The sequence below is a fragment of the Girardinichthys multiradiatus genome, chromosome 24 (genome assembly GCF_021462225.1).
Source record: "Girardinichthys multiradiatus isolate DD_20200921_A chromosome 24, DD_fGirMul_XY1, whole genome shotgun sequence".
In the NCBI taxonomy this organism is placed as follows: Eukaryota; Metazoa; Chordata; class Actinopteri; order Cyprinodontiformes; family Goodeidae; genus Girardinichthys; species Girardinichthys multiradiatus.
The window spans coordinates 20,124,288-20,148,797 of record NC_061816.1 but is presented as its reverse complement, the minus strand read 5'-3'; the positions used below and the strand labels follow the sequence as shown (position 1 = coordinate 20,148,797).

Here is a 24,510-nt window from a genome sequence, read left to right as displayed (position 1 = left end):
GTTTTTGCAAAATGCTAACATTTCACATCACCCCGAATACAACATTCACACTGTGAAGTATGGCAGTGGCTTTTCAGGAGCGACAGGTAGGCTATGGAAGGAGGAATGGAGCTAAATCCAGGACAATCCTGGAAGAGCACCTGTTAGAGGGTACAAAAGATTTGAGACTGGTGGAGGTTCACCTTCCAGCAGGACAACAACCCTAAACATACAGTCAGAGCTACGATGGAAAGGTAGTCATGTGTTAGAATGGCCTAGTCAAAGTCCAGACTTAAATCCACTTGAGAATCTGTAGCGAAACTGTAAAATTGGAGCTCACAGCAGAAAAGAACTAGCAACATTTGTGGAAATTGGTGAAAACCAAGACTGAAAGGTGCATGCCACACTTCTCAGATTTGTATTTGAAAATAAAATTAAAACCAAATATTTTGATTTCACTTCATAACTCTGCACTACTTTGTGTTCTGAAAAAAGATGGAAGCTTGAGGTTGGAACGTGAGTCAGGGCGCTATGTCATCGTTTTAGCACCAGATGTCGCCAAAGATCCATATATGTCACTAGGCGCGACGCCTAAAAATAGCACACAATCCTGATTTAACAATTAGGTCATCAATTAAATAACTTATTAACAAGTAAGTCCGTTTAACAAGAGATTATCTGGTCATATTGAGTGGGATATGGGAATATTTAGGTAGAAATAGTTTGGTAAGGTTGTTCTAAGCGTTTAAAAAAACTAATATTGGTATTTAGCCCTCAGTTCGGACTGACAGGTACAACGTCCACCTGTAATCTGTTTCTTTGTTCTGGGAAGTGGAGGCTGAGATGTGTGGGTGTGTTGTGTGGAGAGGTGGAGTCTTTAAATCTCCCAGACAGGCGCACTAGACAGATTAGTCTCCAGTCGCTAACCAGGACACAAATCAGCTGTAAAGCGAAGACTGACCGCCGCACCTGTTCCTGAGCCAGCCTGCAGGTCTGGAAGGGAGATTTTGGATTCGGGTTCGATGGAGGCAGCCGTGCTGGGTCCCGCTGTCATGACGGATGTGGACTGCAATAGCAACAGCCTGAACGCCGAGTTGGAGGTGAAGAAGCTGCAGGAGCTGGTGCGGAAGCTGGAGCGGCAAAACGAGCAGCTGCGGAGCCGGGCCGGAGGCTGCTTGTCCGGGGGGTACCACCACCTGCCCACCCTTCTCTGCCAGGCGTCTTTAGGCTCGTTTTCTCCTCCTGAAGAACCGTTTGAGTATTTCCAACCGCACGCGGGGGAGGAGGTTGAAGAGGAGGGGGAGGCATCGGAACCGTCGGTTCTGGATGAGTTGGAGCTTCTGGATCTGGAATCTTTGAGCTGCTCAGAGGAATCAGATGAAACCTGGTAACTCTCAGGTCTTTTGTTGCAACAATGTGACCATTTGTTGCTTCTCATGTCATGAATCCTGCAGCAGATGCTGGTCTTTCTCCCTAATGTTTGCACTGAGGCTTTCCTTTCAGGTGTTCCAACGTTTGGTTTTCCCAAATCCACACATCTTGGAAGTTGAATTCTGCAACTAGCTGGACAGGAAAGGCCTATGACCAATATCACCAGGCTGCGTTTGTGCATTAGCCCTGTTTTTAAACTCTAAAGTTACTCAAAGGGGCAGAAATGTGCTGGAAACTATTTATACTACATTGTTAATGCCTGAAGGATCACAATTTACAAAGGAGGGTATTCTCGATTAATTCAAATGTCATCTAAGAGCATTTGCTCAATTAAGTTGTGGACCTTTGATACATATTTCCGTCCACCAAAGCTTATCAAAATGTCTTCAGTGACTTTAGATCGGGTCAAATTAGCTTTATTTTCCCACAGATAACAGTAAACATATGACCACCTAATATGATCTAAAGCTGTTTGTTTGGATGTCTGCTATCAATGGAAAGCATGAGGAAAAGTTCCCACAAGCAACCTGACTCTGTTGCGCTAATCAAGTGTTTGCGCTATCTGATGATTAGTCTTGTACCATCTTTGTGGGGGAATTTTGACCCACTCTTTGCAGAGTTGTTTCAGTTCAGCCACACTAAAGGGTTTTTGAGCATGAAGAGCCTGTTTATGGTCACACCACAGCATCTCAATAAGACAATAAGGCTAGACTTTGCTTAGGCCACTCCCAAACCTTTCCTTTAAGCCATTCACTTGTGGATTTGGTCATTTGCTTTGGATCATCTTGCTGCATAACCTTAGTTCACTTCAACTTAAAGTCACAAATTGATGGTGAAACATTAAGCCACTTCTTGTTCCTTAAAGTCAGCTGTGGTTACAACACTGGAACTCAGTCATGAAAGTCATTTTTCACCAGCCTGTGACCTTAACTGAGCCAAGTCAGGTCTGCTGGGCTTTAGATGATGTTCTGGGTTCTTCTGTGGTTTCCTAGATGAGTCGTTGATGTACTCTTGGAGTAATTTTGCTAGCTCAGCCACTCCTGGGAGAGTTCACCACTGTATCATGATTTCTCCATATGTGGATAATGGCTCCTACTGCGGTTGATTGGTGTCACAAAGACTTATAAGTGGCTTACAACCGTGATACAGTATAAGTCAATTACTTTTTTCTCATCTGTTCTTGATTTTCCTTTAGATTGGAGCATGATACGTCGCCGTCTGAGATCTTTTGGCCAACTTACTGGTAGAGGGGTTCTGTTTATGCAATTCATAACTTTGTAGGTCTGGCAGAAACCAGGCCTGGGTATGGCTGGTAAAATTAAACCAAAAATTGTGATTAATCATGATTTGTTACTGTTTGGAACCATGTAACTTACTCCATGTTGTCAGAGAGGTTCTATTTGGTGCAGACAGTAAATGTATTATATGAAAAGACCGTGGCTCTTTGCTAATGAAAACCGGAAATCCAGGTTCTCACAAAATTAGAATATTACATAAGATCAATAGCAAAAGCATTTTTAACCCAGAAATGTTATGAAATGGCCTACATAATCACAGAGAAGACTGCTTATCGGTGGCCTCATAGCATAATTGTATGCTGTAAGGCTAACAATAGGTGACAGGTTTCGTCTACTTGACGATCTTCACAAGGAGGGTAAGCCTAAACCGCTCAATGCTAATGAAGCTGGCTATTCAGAGTGCTGTATTCAAATATAACAGTGGAAAGTTAGGTGGAAGGTAAAACTGTGGTAGTGAGCCACCACATGGGCTTATCCAATAGTAAGGATTTAATGATATGAAACATTTGCATCATTATTATTGTGTTCATAACAAATGTTTAAATATTATCACAGTTTAAAAAAAAATTGCAAATTTGTTAAATCATTATTTTTTTTTTGTTATAATAGAAAAAAAACTTTGCCTTTGTAAAGAAAGATTTTCTACTTTGCAAAACAAAAACGTTAAAAAGAACCATAACAGTTGGAGATGAATGTTTTTATGTTTCACTCTCTGGGTATGCAGAAGGCCTCTAGTCGGTGTGATGGACTCTGTGGTCTTGGTGTCCACATCTTCTGCAGCTTTATAAGCACTACAAGTATAGAGAGGAGTGTTGACATTTTGAGTTAAACAGACTATTCAGCAAAATGTTATAATTCTGGCATATAAAGCATGATCCAATATTTAATTTTCATTCTTCATGATGCTTAATTAGTCGGATTAAGCCAGCCTCCTCGGTTTGGATGTGTGCTGAACAAAGACATCGGTGCATGTTCTGGATGTGCAGGATGCAGGTTGCAGCCTCTCTTCGCATGACTAGAAACAGAAACTGAGGTGTGTTTTTGCTCGCTTAGTCGCCTTCAGGACAGACCCTTCACCTGATGTCAGCAGCAGGTTTATATCTTTAATTTAGAGCTGTGCTGCCTGCAGAGGGGGACTTTCAGCGGCTGTCAGGATAACCGGGTTTCTAAGCAATCTAGAAAAGTCTGGAGTTTGATTTAAGCTGTTTGCAGGTCTGGATAATATGGACAGTAAGATTATGGAAATATATTTTTATTTCCAGACTTTAATTCTTATCCCATTTCTAAATGTAGTGTCCTTCCTTCCATTTTTCCTTCTTAGTGTCCTTCTGTTTGTCCTTAGGTCTTTTGTCCATGTGTCTTTTTTCATTCTGTTCTTGCTTCCTTGTCCTTCGTTCCTCCCTTCATTATGTCCTTTGTTTCCTACCTTTGTTTACTTTCTCCTTTCTTTCGTTCCTCTTCACTTCCTTCTTCATGCCCTTCCTTCTTTCCTTTTTTCTGCCTTGAGCCCTTACTTCTTCCCCTCCTTGTCCTCCATGCCTTCCATCCTTTCTTCCTACTTCCATTCCTCCTGTCTGTCCTTTGTTGAGTTGCTCCATCTTTCCTTCTTTCTGTCGATCCTTCCTTCCTTCTTTACTTTGTGTCCTTCTTGTTTTCCTTCTGTGTCCTTCCTTTTTTCATTCCTGGTTTCCTTCATTTCTTTCCTTCTTTCAGTAACTCCTTCTATTCCTCTTTCCGTCATACATTTTTTCCTCCCTTTGTGTCCTTCCTTTCCTTCCTTCTTTGTTTCTTTCATTTCTCTCCTCACTTGTGTCCTTTCATTTTCTCCTTACTTTCATTCATTGTGTTCTATACCCCTATAGAAATATCTGCGATTGATTAATGGTGAACTATGTTATTTTACATTATAAAAGTATTGTAGAACGATTTAGAACTCTGAAAAGTTGAGTCTGGAAAATTCTTGGAATTTCTTAATGAATTATGTTTAGCAACCCTGGGATCCATCCTTGGTGACTGAGAGGTTAAAGGAAGTCTGGTTTATGATTTTGCAGGACAGATTACTTCTGGGACAAAAGAACACATTAAAGCAGCTTTGCACTTTCAGTTTTTCTTTAGTGTCCATTAAGCAGGAGTTCCCAACTTAAGCACTGAACTGTGACAAAGTTTGGGTTGAATAATGCAACAGGAAATATTCAGAAAGGGGAAGAAGAGGTTTGAACAGCAGCTTCTCCAAATTGTATTTTAATTTCAACATTTGCTTTCATGAACCGGAAGAAACAACCAACCAAAGGCCATGTTTCCTTAGATTACGGAGATTTATTAGAAGCTCAGCTTCACCATCCAGTTTATTATGGTCTAATAGGAAGTTTTCCAACCAAAAACAAACATTTATTCCTGATGCTTCTCCGGCATGGATGTTTCTATTCTTTATTAAGTGAAAAGGTGGTTTTCATTAGAAACGGACCAATCAGGCTATTAGCTTCCGAAACAGAATTCCACTTTTCTTTCCAAGGACTTTAATGCTAATTGATCACAAAGGAAAAAATGTTCTGCAGGTTACTTAATAGAGGTGAAGTATCCTTGTGTATGCATCTGAGCATGTGTTCCTAACCACCTGATTTTTACTAAACTCAAAACAGCCCAACATACTATTTGGTTATGACTTTACAGACTGAGAAAAGTCAGTGTTTTTAGTTTTGATGCATTTAAGGGACAAAAGAAATACAGATTTTTCCATTTTTGACCCTTCAACCACAGGTCAGAGTCAATCAAGGGAAAATTAGTTCCTCACTAGTTTTAGACTGTTCCCAGTGCAAGCACGACTCTAGTCACTGATTCGCTTTGTGGTCTTTTTGGACAGGATCTCAAGGTGTAGTTGTGAAGAGGAGGGTGTTTGGTTGGAGGGTCTCATCTTGGCTTTTCCTGTTGGTGTCCTCAAGCCAGGACCTTCAGCATGCAGTGAAGTAGTTCATTGGTTGGGGTTGGAGTCAATTCCTCTAAGTCTGACAGGATGGTTCTCAATTGAAAAAAGGCGTGATGCTTCGTCCATTTTGGCAGTTATTCGCTTCCTCAAGCAGAGGCGTGTCTTGTTCATGAGTGACAGTGGGATTGAGACAAGTAAACAGAGATAGACTTTTACTGCAAGAACAAGATACTGAATACAAAATGTCTGTATTCTGCCTTGGAGACGAGGTGAGGAGCTCTAGGTAGAAGTACTGCTGCTTCACATTGAAAGAAGACAGCTGAGGGGGTCCAGAAACGTGATCAGAATCACTCCAGGATTCCTCCCTGAAGGGTTTCCAGCCACAAAGGCACACCCAGAATTAGATGGAGCGACTACATCTCTCTCCTGGCCTGGGAACACCTTGAGATCCCGCTAAACAAGCTGGAGAGAGGGAGTTGTCTGGATTTCCCTGTTGGGCCTTATACAGGTCCTTCTCAAAAAATTAGCATATTGTGATAAAGTTCATTATTTTCCATAATGTCATGATGAAAATTTAACATTCATATATTTTAGATTCATTGCACACTAACTGAAATATTTCAGGTCTTTTATTGTCTTAATACGGATGATACATACATACAGCTCATGAAAACCCAACATTCCTATCTCACAAAATTAGCATATTTCATCCGACCAATAAAAGAAAAGTGTTTTTAATACAAAAAACGTCAACCTTCAAATAATCATGTACAGTTATGCACTCAATACTTGGTCGGGAATCCTTTGGCAGAAATGACTGCTTCAATGCGGCGTGGCATGGAGGCAATCAGCCTGTGGCACTGCTGAGGTCTTATGGAGGCCCAGGATGCTTCGATAGCGGCCTTTAGCTCATCCAGAGTGTTGGGTCTTGAGTCTCTCAACGTTCTCTTCACAATATCCCACAGATTCTCTATGGGGTTCAGGTCAGGAGAGTTGGCAGACCAATTGAGCACAGTGATACCATGGTCAGTAAACTATTTACCAGTGGTTTTGGCACTGTGAGCAGGTGCCAGGTCGTGCTGAAAAATGAAATCTTCATCTCCATAAAGCTTTTCAGCAGATGGAAGCATGAAGTGCTCCAAAATCTCCTGATAGCTAGCTGCATTGACCCTGCCCTTGATAAAACACAGTGGACCAACACCAGCAGCTGACACGGCACCCGAGACCATCACTGACTGTGGGCACTTGACACTGGACTTCTGGCATTTTGGCATTTCCTTCTCCCCAGTCTTCCTCCAGACTCTGCCACATTGATTTCTGAATGACATGCAGAATTTGCTTTCATCTGAAAAAAGTACTTTGGACCACTGAGCAACAGTCCAGTGCTGCTTCTCTGTAGCCCAGGTCTGGGGAATGCGGCACCTGTAGCCAATTTCCTGCACACGCCTGTGCACGGTGGCTCTGGATGTTTCTACTCCAGACTCAGTCCACTGCTTCCGCAGGTCCCCCAAGGTAGGGAATCGGCCCTTCTCCACAATCTTCCTCAGGGTCCGGTCACCTCTTCTCGTTGTGCAGCGTTTTCTGCCACACTTTTTCCTTCCCACAGACTTCCCACTGAGGTGCCTTGATACAGCACTCTGGGAACAGCCTATTCGTTCAGAAATTTCTTTCTGTGTCTTACCCTCTTGCTTGAGGGTGTCAATAGTGGCCTTCTGGACAGCAGTCAGGTCAGCAGTCTTACCCATGATTGGGGTTTTGAGTGATGAACCAGGCTGGGAGTTTTAAAGGCCTCAGGAATCTTTTGCAGGTGTTTAGAGTTAACTCGTTGATTCAGATGATTAGGTTCATAGCTCGTTTAGAGACCCTTTTAATGATATGCTAATTTTGTGAGATAGGAATTTTGGGTTTTCATGAGCTGTATGACAAAATCATCTGTATTAAGACAATAAAAGACCTGAAATATTTCAGTTAGTGTGCAATGAATCTAAAATATATGAATGTTAAATTTTCATCATGACATTATGGAAAATAATGAACTTTATCACAATATGCTAATATTTTGAGAAGGACCTGTATTTGACTGAAGGTAAACAGTACATACCAATTTGTTTTAAAACAACTTCCTGAAAGAGCCTTGAGTATCATGGAGTCATCATGGTGGTTTGTGTTGGTAAAATGAGACATTCATAGAAAAAGGCACCGGGACGGTAGCAACTGTTGCTTCGCAGCCCATAATACCATCGGAACTTTATCTATTCACTTCGAACAAGTCTGACTTTATTTCGGAGTAAAGACATCAATTAGACATTGACCAACATTGATGTATACTTGCATTGTTTAAGAGATTGACAGTCAGTGTTTATTAAAACCTCTCAAAACGAATTTCCCTGTTTAAAAGACTAAGACGATGCAATTAGTTCTGCAGTGTTCCACTGCGTCTCCAGCCAAGCAGAAACATCTTGGTACTGCATTTAAAAGCCTCTGCGGATGACCTTATCCATGGTCCCCAACATGCTACAGACATGTCTCCTTCTGTCTACTTCCAGGTTATATGCAGCATCGAAAGCATTGGAGAGCTCAACCGAGTCGCTGAGCCCGCTGCAGTGGTGCCGGCAGAATCTGGACAGCCCCAAGTCAGACGTGGAGGCCGCCAGGAGGTCATTGTCACTGCGACTAGAGCAAGGTACGAGCAGAACTTTTATTCGGACCTCCACTGTTAGCGAAGTAGGGGATCAAATTACCTAAAGATGTCCGGTGAGATTCTTATGTGCTAGCAAAAGTGTTGACCGTTGGGCTTTCTCCTGGTCTGTTAAGAAACAAGACTGGAAACCTTTAGGTTCACTCTGTTTTTTCTTTCTTTACATCAGGGAAGTTTTGGAAAGGTTGTAAGAAAGTGAGAAACTTTTAAGAGGACTTAACTAGAGATACAATGTTTTCTTTAATGCTTTTTTTTTTATGGCTGATATGGAGATTCTAATTTTTGCCCAGGCTGTTTCAGAGCTGGTGGATATTCTGCTGTTAGGTGATTGATGATTAGAACTGCTTGAAGAATACAGGTCCTTCTCAAAATATTAGCATATTGTGATAAAGTTCATTATTTTCCATAATGTCATGATGAAAATTTTACATTCATATATTTTAGATTCATTGCACACTAACTGAAATATTTCAGGTCTTTTATTGTCTTAATACGGATGATTTTGGCATACAGCTCATGAAAACCCAAAATTCCTATCTCACAAAATTAGCATATTTCATCCGACCAATAAAAAAAAATGTTTTTAATACAAGAAACGTCAACCTTCAAATAATCATGTACAGTTATGCACTCAATACTTGGTCGGGAATCCTTTTGCAGAAATGACTGCTTCAATGCGGCGTGGCATGGAGGCAATCATGCTGTGGCACTGCTGAGGTCTTATGGAGGCCCAGGATGCTTCGATAGCGGCCTTTAGCTCATCCAGAGTGTTGGGTGTTGAGTCTCTCAATGTTCTCTTCACAATATCCCACAGATTCTCTATGGGGTTCAGGTCAGGAGCGTTGGCAGGCCAATTGAGCACAGTGATACCATGGTCAGTAAACCATTTACCAGTGGTTTTGGCACTGTGAGCAGGTGCCAGGTCATGCTGAAAAATGAAATCTTCATCTCCATAAAGCTTTTCAGCAGATGGAAGCATGAAGTGCTCCAAAATCTCCTGATAGCTAGCTGCATTGACCCTGCCCTTGATAAAACACAGTGGACCAACACCAGCAGCTGACACGGCACCCCAGACCATCACTGACTGTGGGTACTTGACACTGGACTTCTGGCATTTTGGCATTTCCTACTCCCCAGTCTTCCTCCAGACACTGGCACCTTGATTTCCGAATGACATGCAGAATTTGCTTTCATTCGAAAAAAGTACTTTGGACCACTGAGCAACAGTCCAGTGCTGCTTCTCTTTAGCCCAGGTCAGGCGCTTCTGCCGCTGTTTCTGGTTCAAAAGTGGCTTGACCTGGGGAATGCGGCACCTGTAGCCCATTTCCTGCACACGCCTGTGCACGGTGGCTCTGGATGTTTCTACTTCAGACTCAGTCCACTGCTTCCGCAGGTCCCCCAAGGTCTGGAATCGGCCCTTCTCCACAATCTTCCTCAGGGTCCGGTCACCTCTTCTCGTTGTGCAGCGTTTTCTGCCACACTTTTTCCTTCCCACAAACTTCCCACTGAGGTGTCTTGATACAGCACTCTGGGAACAGCCTATTCGTTCAGAAATTTCTTTCTGTGTCTTACCCTCTTGCTTGAGGGTGTCAATAGTGGCCTTCTGGACAGCAGTCAGGTCGGCAGTCTTACCCATGATTGGGGTTTTGAGTGATGAACCAGGCTGGGAGTTTTAAAGGCCTCAGGAATCTTTTGCAGGTGTTTAGAGTTAACTCGTTGATTCAGATGATTAGGTTCATAGCTCGTTTAGAGACCCTTTTAATGATATGCTAATTTTGTGAGATAGGAATTTTGGGTTTTTATGAGCTGTATGCCACAATCATCCGTATTAAGACAATAAAAGACCTGAAATATTTCAGTTAGTGTGCAATGAATCTAAAATATATGAATGTTAAATTTTCATCATTACATTATGGAAAATAATGAACTTTATCACAATATGCTAATATTTTGAGAAGGACCTGTAGTGTTGACTATGTCCATTGCTGTTCTGTTGTCCTGCTCAGACAGATCACTTTTGTTTTCTTTGTACTCTACCTTTTATGGTGTCCTCAACATGTATTAGTGCCTTGAGTAAAGATGTGTAAAAAGTGGGTTTGGCATGAAGCAAAAGATTAATATGTGGAAAATTACCTCACTTTGCCCACAGCATCACAGATGCTGTGGGTCTTTTTCTCTTCTAAAAGCAGTGGGATCTTATTAGTCTGCATTTCATGAACTCTGACTTGTATGGCAAAATTGATACAGAATTGGTTCAGTCATTCTGGATTTCACTTTTGTTTCTTATAAAAATGGAACAATTGCTTCTTGTCTTCAGTGTTTGTTGGTGTGTCTGGAATTTATGTTTGTCTGATCTCAGGAAAAGTCTCATGAATCAGCTACTGGCCATTTCCAAACCGCTGTATGGGCTCCAAGTAATTTGCAAGAAAAATAAAAGCTCAATCCATTTAGTGTCTCTCTATTGAATCCTTTCCTGGAAGAGGTGCTAAGGGATTCGTCTTGACTTAAAGGGACATTGTGGCTGACAAAACAGTTCAGTTTTCCAATTCCTTTGGATTGTTTGCAATATACATTAATATAAACGTGATTTGTTTGTTTTTTTTAAGACGGGCAGTTTAAGTTGGACTTCAATTTTCCAGCTATTTCTTTTTAATCACAACAAAAACCCCATTACCCATTTATTCTGATATATTACAATGGCAATTAGTAGAAAATTATCTGAGTCAAGTAGATTTGATGAGTTTGGGCCTAACTTTATGCAAAATAAATTGGCTGAAAAACACTCGCATGTTGTGACACTGCTTGAACGCTAAGGGAGTTTGTTAAACCCATATTTCTGGTGTATTTAATGGCTTTTGTTACACCCTGTGAGGTGTTGCAAAGCTAGTGTAGCAAGCAGTGAACTAGCAAACAAAAATGACCTCTAATGTCAAGGATTTTGAATAAATACGTGCATAGTTTGCCATAAGCCTCCTCCATTGTCATATGGGGTCCCTCAGGGTTCGATCATTGGGCCTCTGCTATTGCCTTTGTATCTTTTGCCGCTTGGCACTATTCTTAGAAAGCAAAAATTTGCTTTCGGTTTCTATGCAGAGGATCTTCCGTTTCATGTGCTGCTGAAAGACAGTAATAACTTCTCTCAGCAGGCATTAACTATGAACTACAGGTTTAAAACAAGCAGGCAGGTTTATATGTGTCATTATTAGCAGCCATTCTTGCATTGGTGTGGAGGCTTTAGATTTTTTTTCTTTTTCATTGTCTGTACTTGCAACTGTGCATCACTGTGTGATGTATCTGAAGATGCTACAATAACCAGTGAATTAATAAACTTAGTGATGCTTATTAAATATTTAATAATAAACATTACTCATCATAAGGCATTTGGCGAAAAGGGTTCTGATAAAAGGAAACTTGAAGCAGGTTTGTACATCTATTAAGAGTGAAAGCCGCTGCTTCTATCTGAAAGTACGATCATCACTGAGACCAGACCTTGCAGGACCAGGGAGCTGAGCGCCTTTAATCTGTCCACACGTTGGAGCATTAAACAGATCAGACCCTGGTAACCTGACGCAGCATCTGTTTACATAAGCCTCCACTGACAGAAGCACAGGAAGAAGGAAACAGATTTCAGGAAGTAAAACAGGAAACATATATTTTGTGAAAACATATCAGTTGCAAGCAAATCTGTTGTTCTTAAACTGCTTTAAGCATCTGTTTTTGGTCATTAACATGTGGAAATACCCATAAACGATCCATTTTCTGGTAGACGGCACCAGATTTTTCTTTTAAAATGTCCTAATATTTCAGAAGTCCCTGGCAATATGGGTGAGAAACAGGCCCACAACATCACAGATCCTCCACCATGCCTAAAAATGGGCATGAGGTGTTTTTCCACATACTTATTGTTGGTTTTACACCAAACCCACCATGAGTGTTTTGCTGCTAATGAGCTCAATCTTGGTCTCATCTGACCAAACCAAACTCCACTCTTCTACATTTGTGATGGTAGAACAGAAAAGGTTTGGGTCAGACTCCATTTGTCACCGTTCCACTTGTTTTTCAGCGTTTTTATTATTCCTCTGACTGTGGATCTGGCCAGGTTTAGGTGAGCATCCAAACCCACCTGCCTCCTGAACGGCCATGTTTTCTCCTCTTTTTCTTTTCGAAGATTTGGACCTCTGTGTCGTGTTCTATTTCTACCCGAGGGAAACAGGAAGTTGTGGATGACTACTTTAAAGTTTCTAGAGAACCTGATTGACTTAAAGTTTAAGTTGGAGAAATGTTGTTGTAGGAGTTGTTAAAGGAACACCCCACATACACAACTCTGCTGCTTTCCTTACAATTTTGCCATTTAACACGGAAATAAACTGCATAAGATTTATTGCTAAGATTCATTGTTACGACCAAGAACAAATCAAACATATCCTTGCTTTTTGTGGTTTTTTTATTTTTTTTATTTATGCTTCTATGAATTTTGGTTGCCTGGTTTCAAATGGTGCATCAGAATGTGCTTCATGGAGTACACCATTCCAATCCGGCCTCCAGCGGTTGCTTCTGTCAGATTTCAGGTCAGAGCGGTCAACCCCAGACTGTGAAGTTGCTTCAGCCGTCTCTTCGTTGCATCAGTCGTCTTTGCATGTCTTAAAGCTGCAGAGAAACCCTCCCACTAGCTCCGCCTGTAATCTCTCCCTCGCTCTCCGTTTCTATAGAAACGGTTTACATGAAAGGACTTTTTTTTTTCCTTTTCTTTTTCACGTTATCTGGAATCATCTCTGTGTCGCTGCAGAACAAAATAAAAAGAGTCACTTCAGCGGCGCCTCGTTTTTAGAGTCTGTCTGAGCCAGACAGCGGCAGGTACGGCTGTGCTGAATGCAGCTTTGTCCTCAATGCTGAGCCGCTGAATAGAACAGAGAGTGACTGACACTGCTGGTGAGGTAACTGCAGCTCTGGTTCAAATGCTGGCTGTAAGGGGGGTGGGGTTGATGCATTTGGACAGTGACTGTTTTTTCCTATGTTGGACAATCAAATTCACTCTCTTATTAATGTTTGCTTGTTTACCTTCATCCCTCAGTCTCCAGGTGGTGTAGCTCCCTGTCCACCCCCACCACCTCCCCTGGGCCCCCTCTGACCCGAGCCACAGCAGTGTCTTCCCCCTCGGCCAGACGTTGCTCCACCCCACCGCCGGCAGAACCACACGGTAGCCAAACCACCTGCATCTTTACCATCAACTTCAATGGATTTTATGGTTTATGTATTTTATTTGGGATTTTATGTGATAGAACAACACAAAGTACTGTGGGAAGTGGAAGGAAGACGGCCTGATTTTCAAATGCACTGCAACAGAATATGAAGGCTATCAAAAGAGGACGTTTGTTAGTAAATCAGCTTACCTTGGCGACCATTAGCGAACAAACAGCTTTATGATGACCCTCTCCTTTCAGTCTGACTGAGCTTGAGATATTTGGCAAAGAATTGGTGAAATATTCACTTTTTTAAGGTGCAAAGCTGGTTAAGGCACACCTTTTTCAAAGACTTACAGCTATGATTGCAGAAAAACATGGAGCTGAATACCAATGCACATCACACTTGGGTATACAGCACCAGATACTACGTTCATCACACTAAATCCCTGTAAATGACATTGAAGTTTGAGGTTGTAGCGTGACACAGTGTGGAAAATTTTAAGAGGAATCAGCAGATTTGCACTGTCCGTCCGTATTGCGACATCATTTTTCCTTTTGCTTTGATAAAAATCGTTTGTTTCCTGTTTCCTGCAGCAGCTCCATTCCTCTCCTCCCCTCTGCATCCTGTCCTCCACCGCACTCTGAGCCCTATAGGGAAGGAGCTGTCCCCTGTAGCCGAGAGGACTCCCACATTCTTCCCTCACCCTGCCAGCCGAAGTAAGACTCCCTCCTGTTGTAACTCGAATATAAATGTGCTGGAAGCTGGGTCACACAAAAGCTTTTTGCACCTCTTTTTTACCTCTGATGTAAGACGCAGAAGTGTCATAATCTATGTGGGTGTTGCTGGTTAGATACAGCTTTATATGAATGGTGGTGAAGAGGAAGGGAGTGATGGTTTGGTGAAGGAAAAAGTCATCCTGCCGACAGCAGAGTGACCTCCTGCGGGCGTCAGAAACCAACAGCCACCAGCGCTCCCTGGAGGGGGTTTTCCATGGCTGCTGAACAAGCAGGCCTGCTCTGTTTTTCCGTCTGTCTACTTGGTTCTATAGTAACTTAAACACACTTTGGATTTATTCTAAACTCCAGGCCCTGCTTGTCATCTTTTATCATGGAGATCATTTTTAAGGCTTCCATGTCTCTGTCCATCAATCAATCCATCCATCAGCTCCATCCATTTTTCCATCATCCTTCTAGTCCATCCATCCGGCTTTTTGTCAAGCCATCCATGCATCTTGCTGTTTTCGCCAATTTATCCATCCGTTCCCAGTTATCAATCCATTTGTTTATCCATCAATCTCTATTTGTTCATCCATAAATGAATGCATGAATGATCTGTCTTAACTTGATTTTATGATTGAATTTGTTCTTGAGATTGGCCAAATGACTGGGTTGTCTAGAAATGTGACCACTAATCTGTAGACACAGACAAAATTCCAAAAAAAGTTCCAAGTAGTTTTTCTTGTGTGCATGTGAGAACTAGAGGGAGTGACGGTTCTGGAAAGCAAAAAGCTGTTCATTTATTTCATTTATCTTGTGTTTGTCCACCCATTAGATTGGTATGGAGTCTGCAGCCATATACAGTGCCTTGCGAAAGTATTCGGCCCCCTTGAACTTTTCAACATGTCAGGCTTCAAACATAAAGATATAAAATTAAATGTTTTTGTGAAGAATCAACAACATGTGGGACACAATCCTGAAGTGGAATGAAATTTATTGGATGTGTCAAATTCTTTTATCAAATAGAAAACTGAAAAACAGCTCGAGCTCAGTGAGGTTGGATGGAGAGCGTTCGTGAACAGCAGTCTTCAGCTCTTTCCACAGATTCTCGATTGGATTCAGGTCTGGACTTTGACTTGGCCATTCCAACACCTGGATACGTTTATTTGTGAACCATTCCATTGTAGATTTGGCTTTATGTTTTGGATCATTGTCTTGTTGGAAGATAAATCTCCGTCCCAGTCTCAGGTCTCTTGCAGACTCCAACAGGTTTTCTTCCAGAATGGTTCTGTATTTGGCCCCATCCATCTTCCCATCAATTTTGACCATCTTCCCTGTCCCTGCTGATGAAAAGCAGACCCAAACCATGATGCTGCCACCACCATGTTTGACAGTGGGGATGGTGTGTTCAGGGTGATGAGCTGTGTTGCTTTTACGCCAAACATATCGTTTTTTATTGTGGCCAAACAGTTTGATTTTGGTTTCATCTGACCAGAGCACCTTCTTCCACATGTTTGGTGTGTCTCCCAGGTGGCTTGTGGCAAACTTTAAACAAGACTTTTTATGGATATCTTTGAGAAATGGCTTTCTTCTTACCACTCTTCCATAAAGGCCAGATTTGTGCAGTGTACGACTGATTGTTGTCCTATGGACAGACTCTCCCACCTCAGCTGTAGATCTCTGCAGTTCATCCAGAGTGATCATGGGGTGATCATCCAGTATCTCGGACCTGCCTGGTGTGTTCCTTGGTCTTCATGATGCTCTCTGCGCTTTGAACAGAACCCTGAGACTATCACAGTGCAGGTGCATTTATACAGAGACTTGATTACACACAGGTGGATTCTATTTATCATCATCAGTCATTTGGGACAACATTGGATCATTCAGAGATCCTCACTGAACTTCTGGAGTCAGTTTGCTGCACTGAAAGTAAAGGGGCCGAATAATATTACACGCCCCACTTTTCAGTTTTCTATTTGTTAAAAAAGTTTGACACATCCAATAAATTTCATTCCGCTTCATGATTGTGTCCCACTTGTTGATTCTTCACAAAAAATTAGAATTTTATGTCTTTATGTTTGATGCCTGAAATGTGTCAAAAGGTTGACCAGTTCAAGGGGGCCGAATACTTTCGCAAGGCACCGTATCATTGATGCTAGGGGGAAATGAACGATCTATAAATTAATCCAACAATGAAAGTTTTTTTGTTTTTTTTTTCTCAAATGAAAGAAAACTGCCATGATCTTAAAGCACTGGCCTCAAGAGGCTGCTTAGGCGGTGATCTAGGATGTCCTCGTTCTTAGGTTTTAAGCAGACTTCATGTTCCTACTTCTCTCTACAAGGATTAGGGGGTTTTTTTCCTGCTAAATGTTGGCTTTTCTTTAATAGCAATTCTGGTTCAAGGCTGTTTCTAAATGCAGCTAACGAAGATTTAAGGAAAACTAAACTCATCATGTAGAGTTGGAGTCATTTGTGGATTTGCCCCCCCCGCCCAACCTTACAAACAAATTAAATGTGAGCAGTTGAAATACTTCCTTCTGTTTGAATCAAATATGAGTCTGAGTTTATTTGTGTCTAATTTGACAGTTCTGTGGTTGACCCTTTTGGGTTTTGTTCAAAGGCCGCAGCCTCCGCCGCTTCACCCTCAGCCCACAATCGTCTGTGGACAGTGACCTGGGCATGTCGGAGGTTGAGGACGACTCCATCAGCCTTGGATACAAACTGCAAGACCTCACAGATGTGCAGGTCATGGCCCGGCTGCAGGAGGAAAGTAAGTGGACCGTGATTAAAAGTTTCTGCAGCACTAATGATTGGATATTTGGTGGTCCTTCCCTGCGTGTCTATAAACACCAATTTACAAAAAGGCGAACAAGGACTTGGGCCTCAACCAGAGACGCTATGAGTTGTGAGGGAGGGGCTTGGGCTTCCTGTTCCAACATGACTGTGCAGCAGTGCAAAAAGCAAGGTCCATAAACATGAGCAAGTTTGGTGAGGAAGAACATGACTGGTCTGACCTGAGTCTCGACCTCAACTACGATTGGTGTTTAAGGTGTAGTTGACGTATTCGGAGATGGATGCTTTTAATATAATTCTGTTACAATCTAGGGGCGGGGAGTTGGCTAGAAAAATTCAGAACAAATCATCCCCAATAGAGCTTCTCATTTTAGCATTCTTTATTTGTATGGGGTTGTAGGAGGGGCAGCAAACCAAAGACCAGGACAGGAACAGACTGTTGTGTTAAATGGTAATCTGTGCTTTTAGTCAGTTTTTTTTTTCTTGGTTCCTTCCATTATCTCTGCTGATCCTCTGTCTCTTGTCCCCCTCTAATAAATTAACATCCAGATCTCAGAGCCCATCGCTACTTCAGCTTTATTAACCCCAGGAGGTGATAACTTTGTGTGTTTTTGAGGTTACTTTTTTGTTTTTGAGTTTTGTTTTTTTTTTTTTTTTTGCTTGGTGCTCTTTACATCTCGCCCCCGCAGGTCTAAGGCAGGACTACGCCAGCACATCATCTGTACTGGCCAACCGCCGCAGCCAGAGCTTCACCTTCCAGCTCAGCCATCTCTGCGCCGGCCCCGGCCTGGAGGAGGAAGACGAGGAGGACGACGAAGACTACGGTCTCCTGCCGCCGCCGCAGCCACGCCTCACCCGCCTACCGCACTCCCACACCTTCTCCAGCGTCCGCGACTGGCGAAGAAGCACCAGCTCCCTGTGCACCCCTCCTTCCACCCCCTCCACGCCGCCATACCCCTCCGCTGGCTTCGCCTTCCAAGCTCAGCCGCCAACGCAACTGCTGGGACTGGGCAGCCTCTGTGGCGGCGATCAGCTGGGGTTCAGCCCAGGATCAGGTGAGGAAACCCAAACAGCACCTTTAGCACTTTCTTTACACCCTCAAAGCTTGAAGATTACTAATCTGAACCATCTTCTTCTGTTCCTGTTTAATGTGTTGTATGTAATTTTGTATTGTTTCATCTCGGCATCCAGTTGAAAATGACAGTAAGTCGACACTGTTTTATACCTGGGCTTCCCAGAGCCTTCAGTTTGGTTTCAGTTTTTCCAGGTCTGGATAAATGTGGAAAAATACATGTATGTTTGTTGATTTTCTTTCTTTTGATTTTTTTTTCCATCCAATCTTCTTTTTCTCCTTCCTTCCTTTCCTGTGTGTGTTATTCTTTTCTTGCTTCTCTTTGGCCTTCCATTCCTCCCATCCTTTGTCCTTCCTTCCTTCTTTACAGTCTTGTCCTTTGTTCTATCCATCCTTGCATCCTTTTCTTTCACTTCCTTCCTTGCTTGCTTTCTTCCTTTCATTCCTTCATTCTTTCCTCTTCATTCTTTCTTTCTTTCTTTCTTTCCTTTCATTCTTTCTTTTTCCTTCCCTCTATCTGTGCTTCCAACGTTCTTTCTGTTTTCCTACCTTCCTTGCCATCCTTACCTGGTTGTTTTATTCTTTCCATCCTTCTTTCTGTCCTTGCTCCCTTTTCTTGATTTCTTCCTGTCTTTCACTCCTTCTTTCTTACATCCCTCTGTCCTTTTCTGCCTTCTCTACTCTATTTCCTTCACTTCTTCTTTCCTTGCATGCCCCCTTCTTTCCTTTCTTCCTTACCGTCCCTCCCTCTCTTGACAGAATCACCAGCAGTAAATTCATGGAGAACTTTATTATGATGTATAGAAAAAGCATGGAACTCTGTATTGTAAGTCCTTATAGATGTGATCTGATTTCTTGTCCTTTCTCCGCCTGAGGCGTTCCCATCTACTTGATATCCGGGACTGACCCTGGCTGCTCATTAAAACTTGTCTAAGCCTCTTTTAAAGCGACTCTTTAAGCTCTCAGACCGCCGTGTGTTTCCGCTCGGAGGGTACGGTTGGATTAGAGTTGGGTCTTTAAGTGCAACTGAGGGGCTGCCAGTAGGGAACGGAATCTCAGCCTGCTGCATCTGCAGTCTTAAGAGATAAAGATGATCAACAGCTTGATGTTTGGCTTTGTTTTCCATCCTTGAACCCTTTTGTGTTTGAGGGCACGTAGTAGTTTATTTATAGATGTAAATCTGGTCTAGAGCACCTTTCTAAATGGGTACTTCTGTTTGTCTTTATTAGATAAGCTGCGGAGGAGCATGCCTAACCTTGTCAGAGCTCCCAGCATGCCCAGTGTGCCCATTCTTACCACTTCCAGTACTTCTGCTTCTTTTCTTCGTAACAGCCAGAGCTTTGATTCTTCCAGCAGTTTGGCTCGCCTTCAGTCCTCCAGTAAGACTCCAGCGCTATGGTATTTATGTTATCCTGTGACGTGGAAAGCAGGTCAGTTTATGTTGCCTCTTCCACCTCAGTTCCCTCTCCAGGCCAGCTTCAGAACCGGGTCCAAAGCCTAGGGAACTTCGCCTCGCTGTCACGGCAGCCGCTGAAAGCCACCGCCTATGTCAGCCCCACAATCAAGGGCTCGACCTCCACCAGCCTCACGTCTCTGAACAGCAGTGGGAATAACAGTGGGATCCCCCTTCTCAGCAAACCTGCAGGCGGAGGGTCCGCCCCCACCGCCACCATTCTCCGCAGCAGCCTGCCACGCCCAGCCTCCTTCATGGGCCCCACAAGCTCCAGCCCACGTAGCAAGTTGGCTGTCTCATCGCGAAGGTAATGGTAGCTTTAGACCCTTTTTAAGGAGCCAAAACTTTAAAAAAATTCACAAAATGAAAGCAAACTCATGGATGCTAATTTTAACATATAATTGTACTTAATATTGTTAGGATGTGAATATTATCTTTCCATTTAGTCAAAATTACCTTCTTAACAAAATAAACATGATCTAAAATGACATTTCTACAATTGACTGGTAAAACTAATATTGAAAAAACGAGAAATTGAAAAGTAAATCACAGAAATCCAGAATGCCATTTGTCCTATGTAGAGTCAACATTTCTGCATGAGGTAAATTGTCACCATTTTTCTTCAGGGTTCTTTAACGCTCCAGATATCACACCATTTATTAAAATGTGGGTGTTTTTCTCTGTTGTTACAATTAGGGGTGCACCGACTGATCAGCTGGCCGATCGATTGGCCCCCTCGATCTCCTTAATATTGTGAGATCATGATTGGCCGATACTTGCATTTGAAACTAATCGTATCTAGTTTTGTGCAAGTTTTGTTTCTTTTTAAAACGTGAAAATTGAAAGGCTACAGGAACCGCAATGCTCTAAAAATGTCATTTATATACACTACCGATCGAAAGGTTTTAGGAAGAATTTCTTATTTTCTGGTTTTCTTTATTTTCATGGATTTTTACGTTGTATGTAGATTCTTACTGAAGGTATCAAAACTGTGAATGAACACATATGGAATTATGTGGCAAACAAAAAACTGCAGAAGAACTTTAAATATGTTTTATATTTTAGAGTCCTTAAAGTAGCCGCCCTTTGCTGTGATGACTGAAACATTAACCTCTGGCCGTCTCTAGGAACCTCTGGGAAGTTCTTTCAAGACTCGTTGGAAAACCGTTTCAGGTGACCAGCTCCTGAGGTTAATGGAGAGAATGCCAAGAGAGCAAAGTAGTAATCGGACCAAAGGGTGGCTATTTTGAATTATCTAAAATATAAAAAGGTTTAGTTATTTCACGCGTTTTGTTTGCTATATAATTCTAAGTGTGTGGTGTTGCCTTTGGTGGGAATCTACAATGTAAATAGTCATGAAAATAAAGAGACCCATTAACTGAGAAAGGGTATCTAAAATTTTTGACTGGTAGTGTATAAGAGCACTACCTCATGTGCAGTTAAAACAAGTTTGAATTGTTTCATGGGTATTGTTTGATGTTTTTCAGTAAAATAAGATTGGTACTTTGAAGGTGGAATGTAACCTGACGGTGTCAGTTATTAAATAAAATCGGTATCAGCCAAAATCGGACTCGGCAGGTCAGGCTTTTTAAAGATCTGTAATCAGTGATCAGACAGAAAACTGAAATTGGTGTACCCATAGTTACAATGCTTCTTGGCAACAAATATTCCATCACAGAAAATACATTTTATTTCTCTTTAAATGGTGCTAAATTTGTAAGAAAAATGCATTTGTGGTTTAAACAACAGATTTGATGAAGTGGGTTTCACCAATGATACACTTGCCAAATCCTCTCTGCCAATGTTAAACAGCTTATTCCACTATTGACTCTTGTTTTGTGCCGTTTATTGGATTACACGATTGGAGTTTGAAGAAACAAAGCATGTTGGCAATTTAACAATTTACTCTTTGGGCAAACAGGCCTCAGTAGTGTGTGGGACAACCATGCACAACCACAACAGCCAGTCACCACCTCCTCAAGCTGGTCACCAGCACGGTCACGAACTGCAGTGGGATTGCATTCCATTTGTAAGCCATCTTTTCTGACAAAGTCCAAAAAATGTGGTTCTTCCAGTGAGAGAAGAGGCCGTCCCACACCATCACACTGCCTCCACCAAATGTTGTTTGGCTTTGGCAGAGAGGATTTGGCAAGGTTTACATAGGAGCAACCCTAATCATCTTTGCTGCTCAACCCACAAATGCACTTACCTTACAAAACATGGCACCATTTAAAGGAAAAAACAGGCTTCCTTTGTATATACGGTTAGATAAGGAAGCATTGTTAGAAAACTATACAAACCCCCCTGCAAATTACATAAAAAAATCAAAATAGTTCAGGTGTTTACAATAGCCAGTTTGCACAAGAAGAATTTGGAAAAGTATTGACACCAAGTCCTACTTTACTGACTACTGCAGTTTCAAAAGTATTCAACCCCCTGTAATAGATTTTTTTATTTAATTTTTTATAAGACACAGAAGGAGTCTCAGTTGCACCTGATGTAACCAGTCTCAAGGGCTTATGTAGTTCAGAAATATGACTAATGGTCCAAAATCACTGCTTTCACAAACGAGGAAGAGGATTCAAAAAGACTGCAACGACCTTGAATGTTTGTAGACATACAGCTGATGGCAAAAGTCCCCAGTTTAAAGGAACCTGGATGTGGCAGATAGGGAAAGCTATCAATATCTGCCACCAGATCCCTGAGGGGACAGGTGGTCAAAAATCCTATTCTATCTTCAAAAGATCTGCACCAAAGAGGTTTTGGGATTCTGTTCTGCGGAGCGATGTATCAAAACTTTAACTTTCTGGACCTATGGATCGACGCTTTGTCTGGAAGAGGAAAAGTTAAGCAAACCCTCTGGGGGAAAGAAAAAAAAAAAAGAAACATCCATGCCTGCAGTGAAGCATGGCGGTGGCCCAGTGATGCTCTGGCACTGCTTTGCTTTCTCTGGCACTGAAAACCAGAAGCGTTTGGAGCACAAGATGGATTCTATAAGGCCGTTGTGGCTTATCCCAAGCATATCCCAAAGACCACCAAGACTTGGTTTCAGGGAGTCCTAAAAGACACTAAGCTTGCCTTAATCACCCCCGCTGTGCAACAATAGGTCTAGCTATGCATAACTATTAAGTGTAAAGGCAATTATTAAGAAAGTTGGTCATTTTGATTAAAGGTACTAGATCCGGGCACCTTCTGATTGTCAGGAATTAATAGCCAAACCACTCTGTCTCTGAGTTATTGTTTTATGTATACCAGTCTGGTATTATTAGCTTTAAAAGCTAATAAAGAACAACAGTTGCTACGTGTTTAAACAACTGGTTCCCAATACAAAAGGAAAAGAAAACATTATTTCAATACAATCCATAGCTTTGAATTAGGAACTATAAATTGAGATTCTGTTTTTTTATGTGTTGTCATGTTTGTCTTCTGTAACAGGGTTGCATCTAATGATTTTATCAGCATCTTTGCCTCCAGAGCTGTAACTCTGTTTTTCTTTTCTCTAAAATAATAGTGCTATAGCGAACAGAACAATTTTTCGTTAGCATTTATGCTTCTGAAGCAATTAAACTTCACATCACATCTTATGAAAAATAAATTTGTTTTGCAAATCTAAAATATTAGATTTATATTTATTTGCACTGTAAAGGTTTTAGTTGAAGAATCTCCCAATTATATGATATGATTGCATGCCATAATTTTTTCAGTTTTCCAGTTTGTCAAATATGCTTATTTGGTTTGATATTGTCTACATTTTTGCTTTTTAGTTTATTGACACCACCAAAGAGCTTGTCCACCTTCAGTGCCCTTCGCGACAGCACCTGGAGAGACGGCTGCTACTGATATTCAGACGTGCATTAAAACCCTGCTGGCTGGGGCGACACGGATGCACCTCAACATCTAGTTCCCCTTCTAAAAGTTCTATTGTTGAGACCAAAAAGTGGCAGAGAGGACATCAAATCTGAGATCCTGCATAGAACAGTCAGATGCTGTCTTCACGTGAACAACCTCCCAGATTCTATGCAGAATTTCTTCGGATAAGACGGGTAATTTTTCTGGATCCTTGTGCGACATCCGACGGTGAGTTTGGTGGTTCTGTGCCAAAAGCGAGCCGTTCCCTGTTGCTATTTGTGCAATAAACTGCTGGCTGTTGGTTAATGTTAATACTAACAAGCAAAGAGGGCTGCCAGTTTGTACTAAATAAACCTCAATTGTTTTTCTAATATTTATTTTAAATAAACGGATTTGACTAATCCTTGGCAGTTGCCGTGGCAACGGTTTCCAGTGATGCTGCTAAGTGAAATAAATCCCTTGTTGTTTTGGGCACATTTGGTCCAATTTTTAGAGTATTATGTATTTGTGTACACATTTAACTAATTGTGTATATATTTGTTTATTGATTAATGTAATATTAAACTGTAATTTGAGCAAAATGGAAATATCAGGATGTGCTTGCAAAAGTGTCCCACCGTGGTGTAACCAACCTTTGTGCATACTAACACTCCAAGAGAAACTGTTGTTGCACTTTGCAGAAATTTCACCAATGTTTTTGTCTACTAATGTTTGCACTCAAGACTTAAATTAAAAACACAGCGATCAAAGATTTGTTTTTTTTATAAGATCTAACATTTGTACACTTTTTTTTTTTTTTCACGTATCACTTTCAGTTTATGTTTAACTCATGTTTTTTAATCAATGTTAAAAGGGCACATCTTTCACAAAGTTCACTTTTTGTTACTGTGAACTGCAAGCATTTTGCTAAAACTTAATAAACTTAATATATTTGGCAAATGTCTAATGTATTTTTCATATATTAAATAACTAGTCATTTTTTTGTAATGAGAATTCATGATCAAGTTTTGGAGACGCATCATTCGTCACCTAGTCGAGAGATTCTTAAAATCTCTTGTTAAAAGCACAGTTTGTGTCATGTACTCCAACAAGAACTGGTCACCAAAAATTGACA

General features: G+C 41.6%; 1 protein-coding gene across 3 annotated transcripts; it reads left to right on the top strand.

The window, feature by feature from the left end:
• Positions 1–787: 787 nt before the first annotated feature.
• Positions 788–24,335, top strand: LOC124861797 (SLAIN motif-containing protein 1-like). Of its 3 annotated transcripts, none has more exons than XM_047355745.1 (10): positions 788–1,366; positions 8,178–8,314; positions 13,401–13,526; positions 14,110–14,229; positions 16,850–16,999; positions 17,712–18,077; positions 18,214–18,225; positions 19,324–19,473; positions 19,554–19,854; positions 23,312–24,335. In XM_047355745.1, exons 1-10 carry the CDS (start codon positions 1,002–1,004, stop codon positions 23,385–23,387), a joined length of 1,803 nt encoding a protein of 600 aa, XP_047211701.1. In that variant the 5' UTR covers positions 788–1,001; the 3' UTR covers positions 23,388–24,335. The 3 variants fall into 3 exon arrangements, with proteins under 3 accessions (XP_047211701.1, XP_047211700.1, XP_047211702.1); XM_047355744.1 differs by having other exon boundaries at positions 789–1,366; positions 14,107–14,229; XM_047355746.1 differs by lacking the exon at positions 18,214–18,225 and having other exon boundaries at positions 790–1,366; positions 14,107–14,229.
• The last annotated feature ends 175 nt before the right edge of the window (positions 24,336–24,510 follow it).

Excerpts from the sequence above, each read along its gene's own strand:
- LOC124861797 (XM_047355744.1), top strand. The coding sequence starts at position 1,002 with ATGGAGGCAGCCGTGCTGGGTCCCGCTGTCATGACGGATGTGGACTGC. Across the intron at positions 8,315-13,400 it reads GTCACTGCGACTAGAGCAAG|TCTCCAGGTGGTGTAGCTCC; the intron begins GTACGAGCAGAA and ends TTCATCCCTCAG. Across the intron at positions 19,474-19,553 it reads GGCTCGCCTTCAGTCCTCCA|TTCCCTCTCCAGGCCAGCTT; the intron begins GTAAGACTCCAG and ends CTTCCACCTCAG.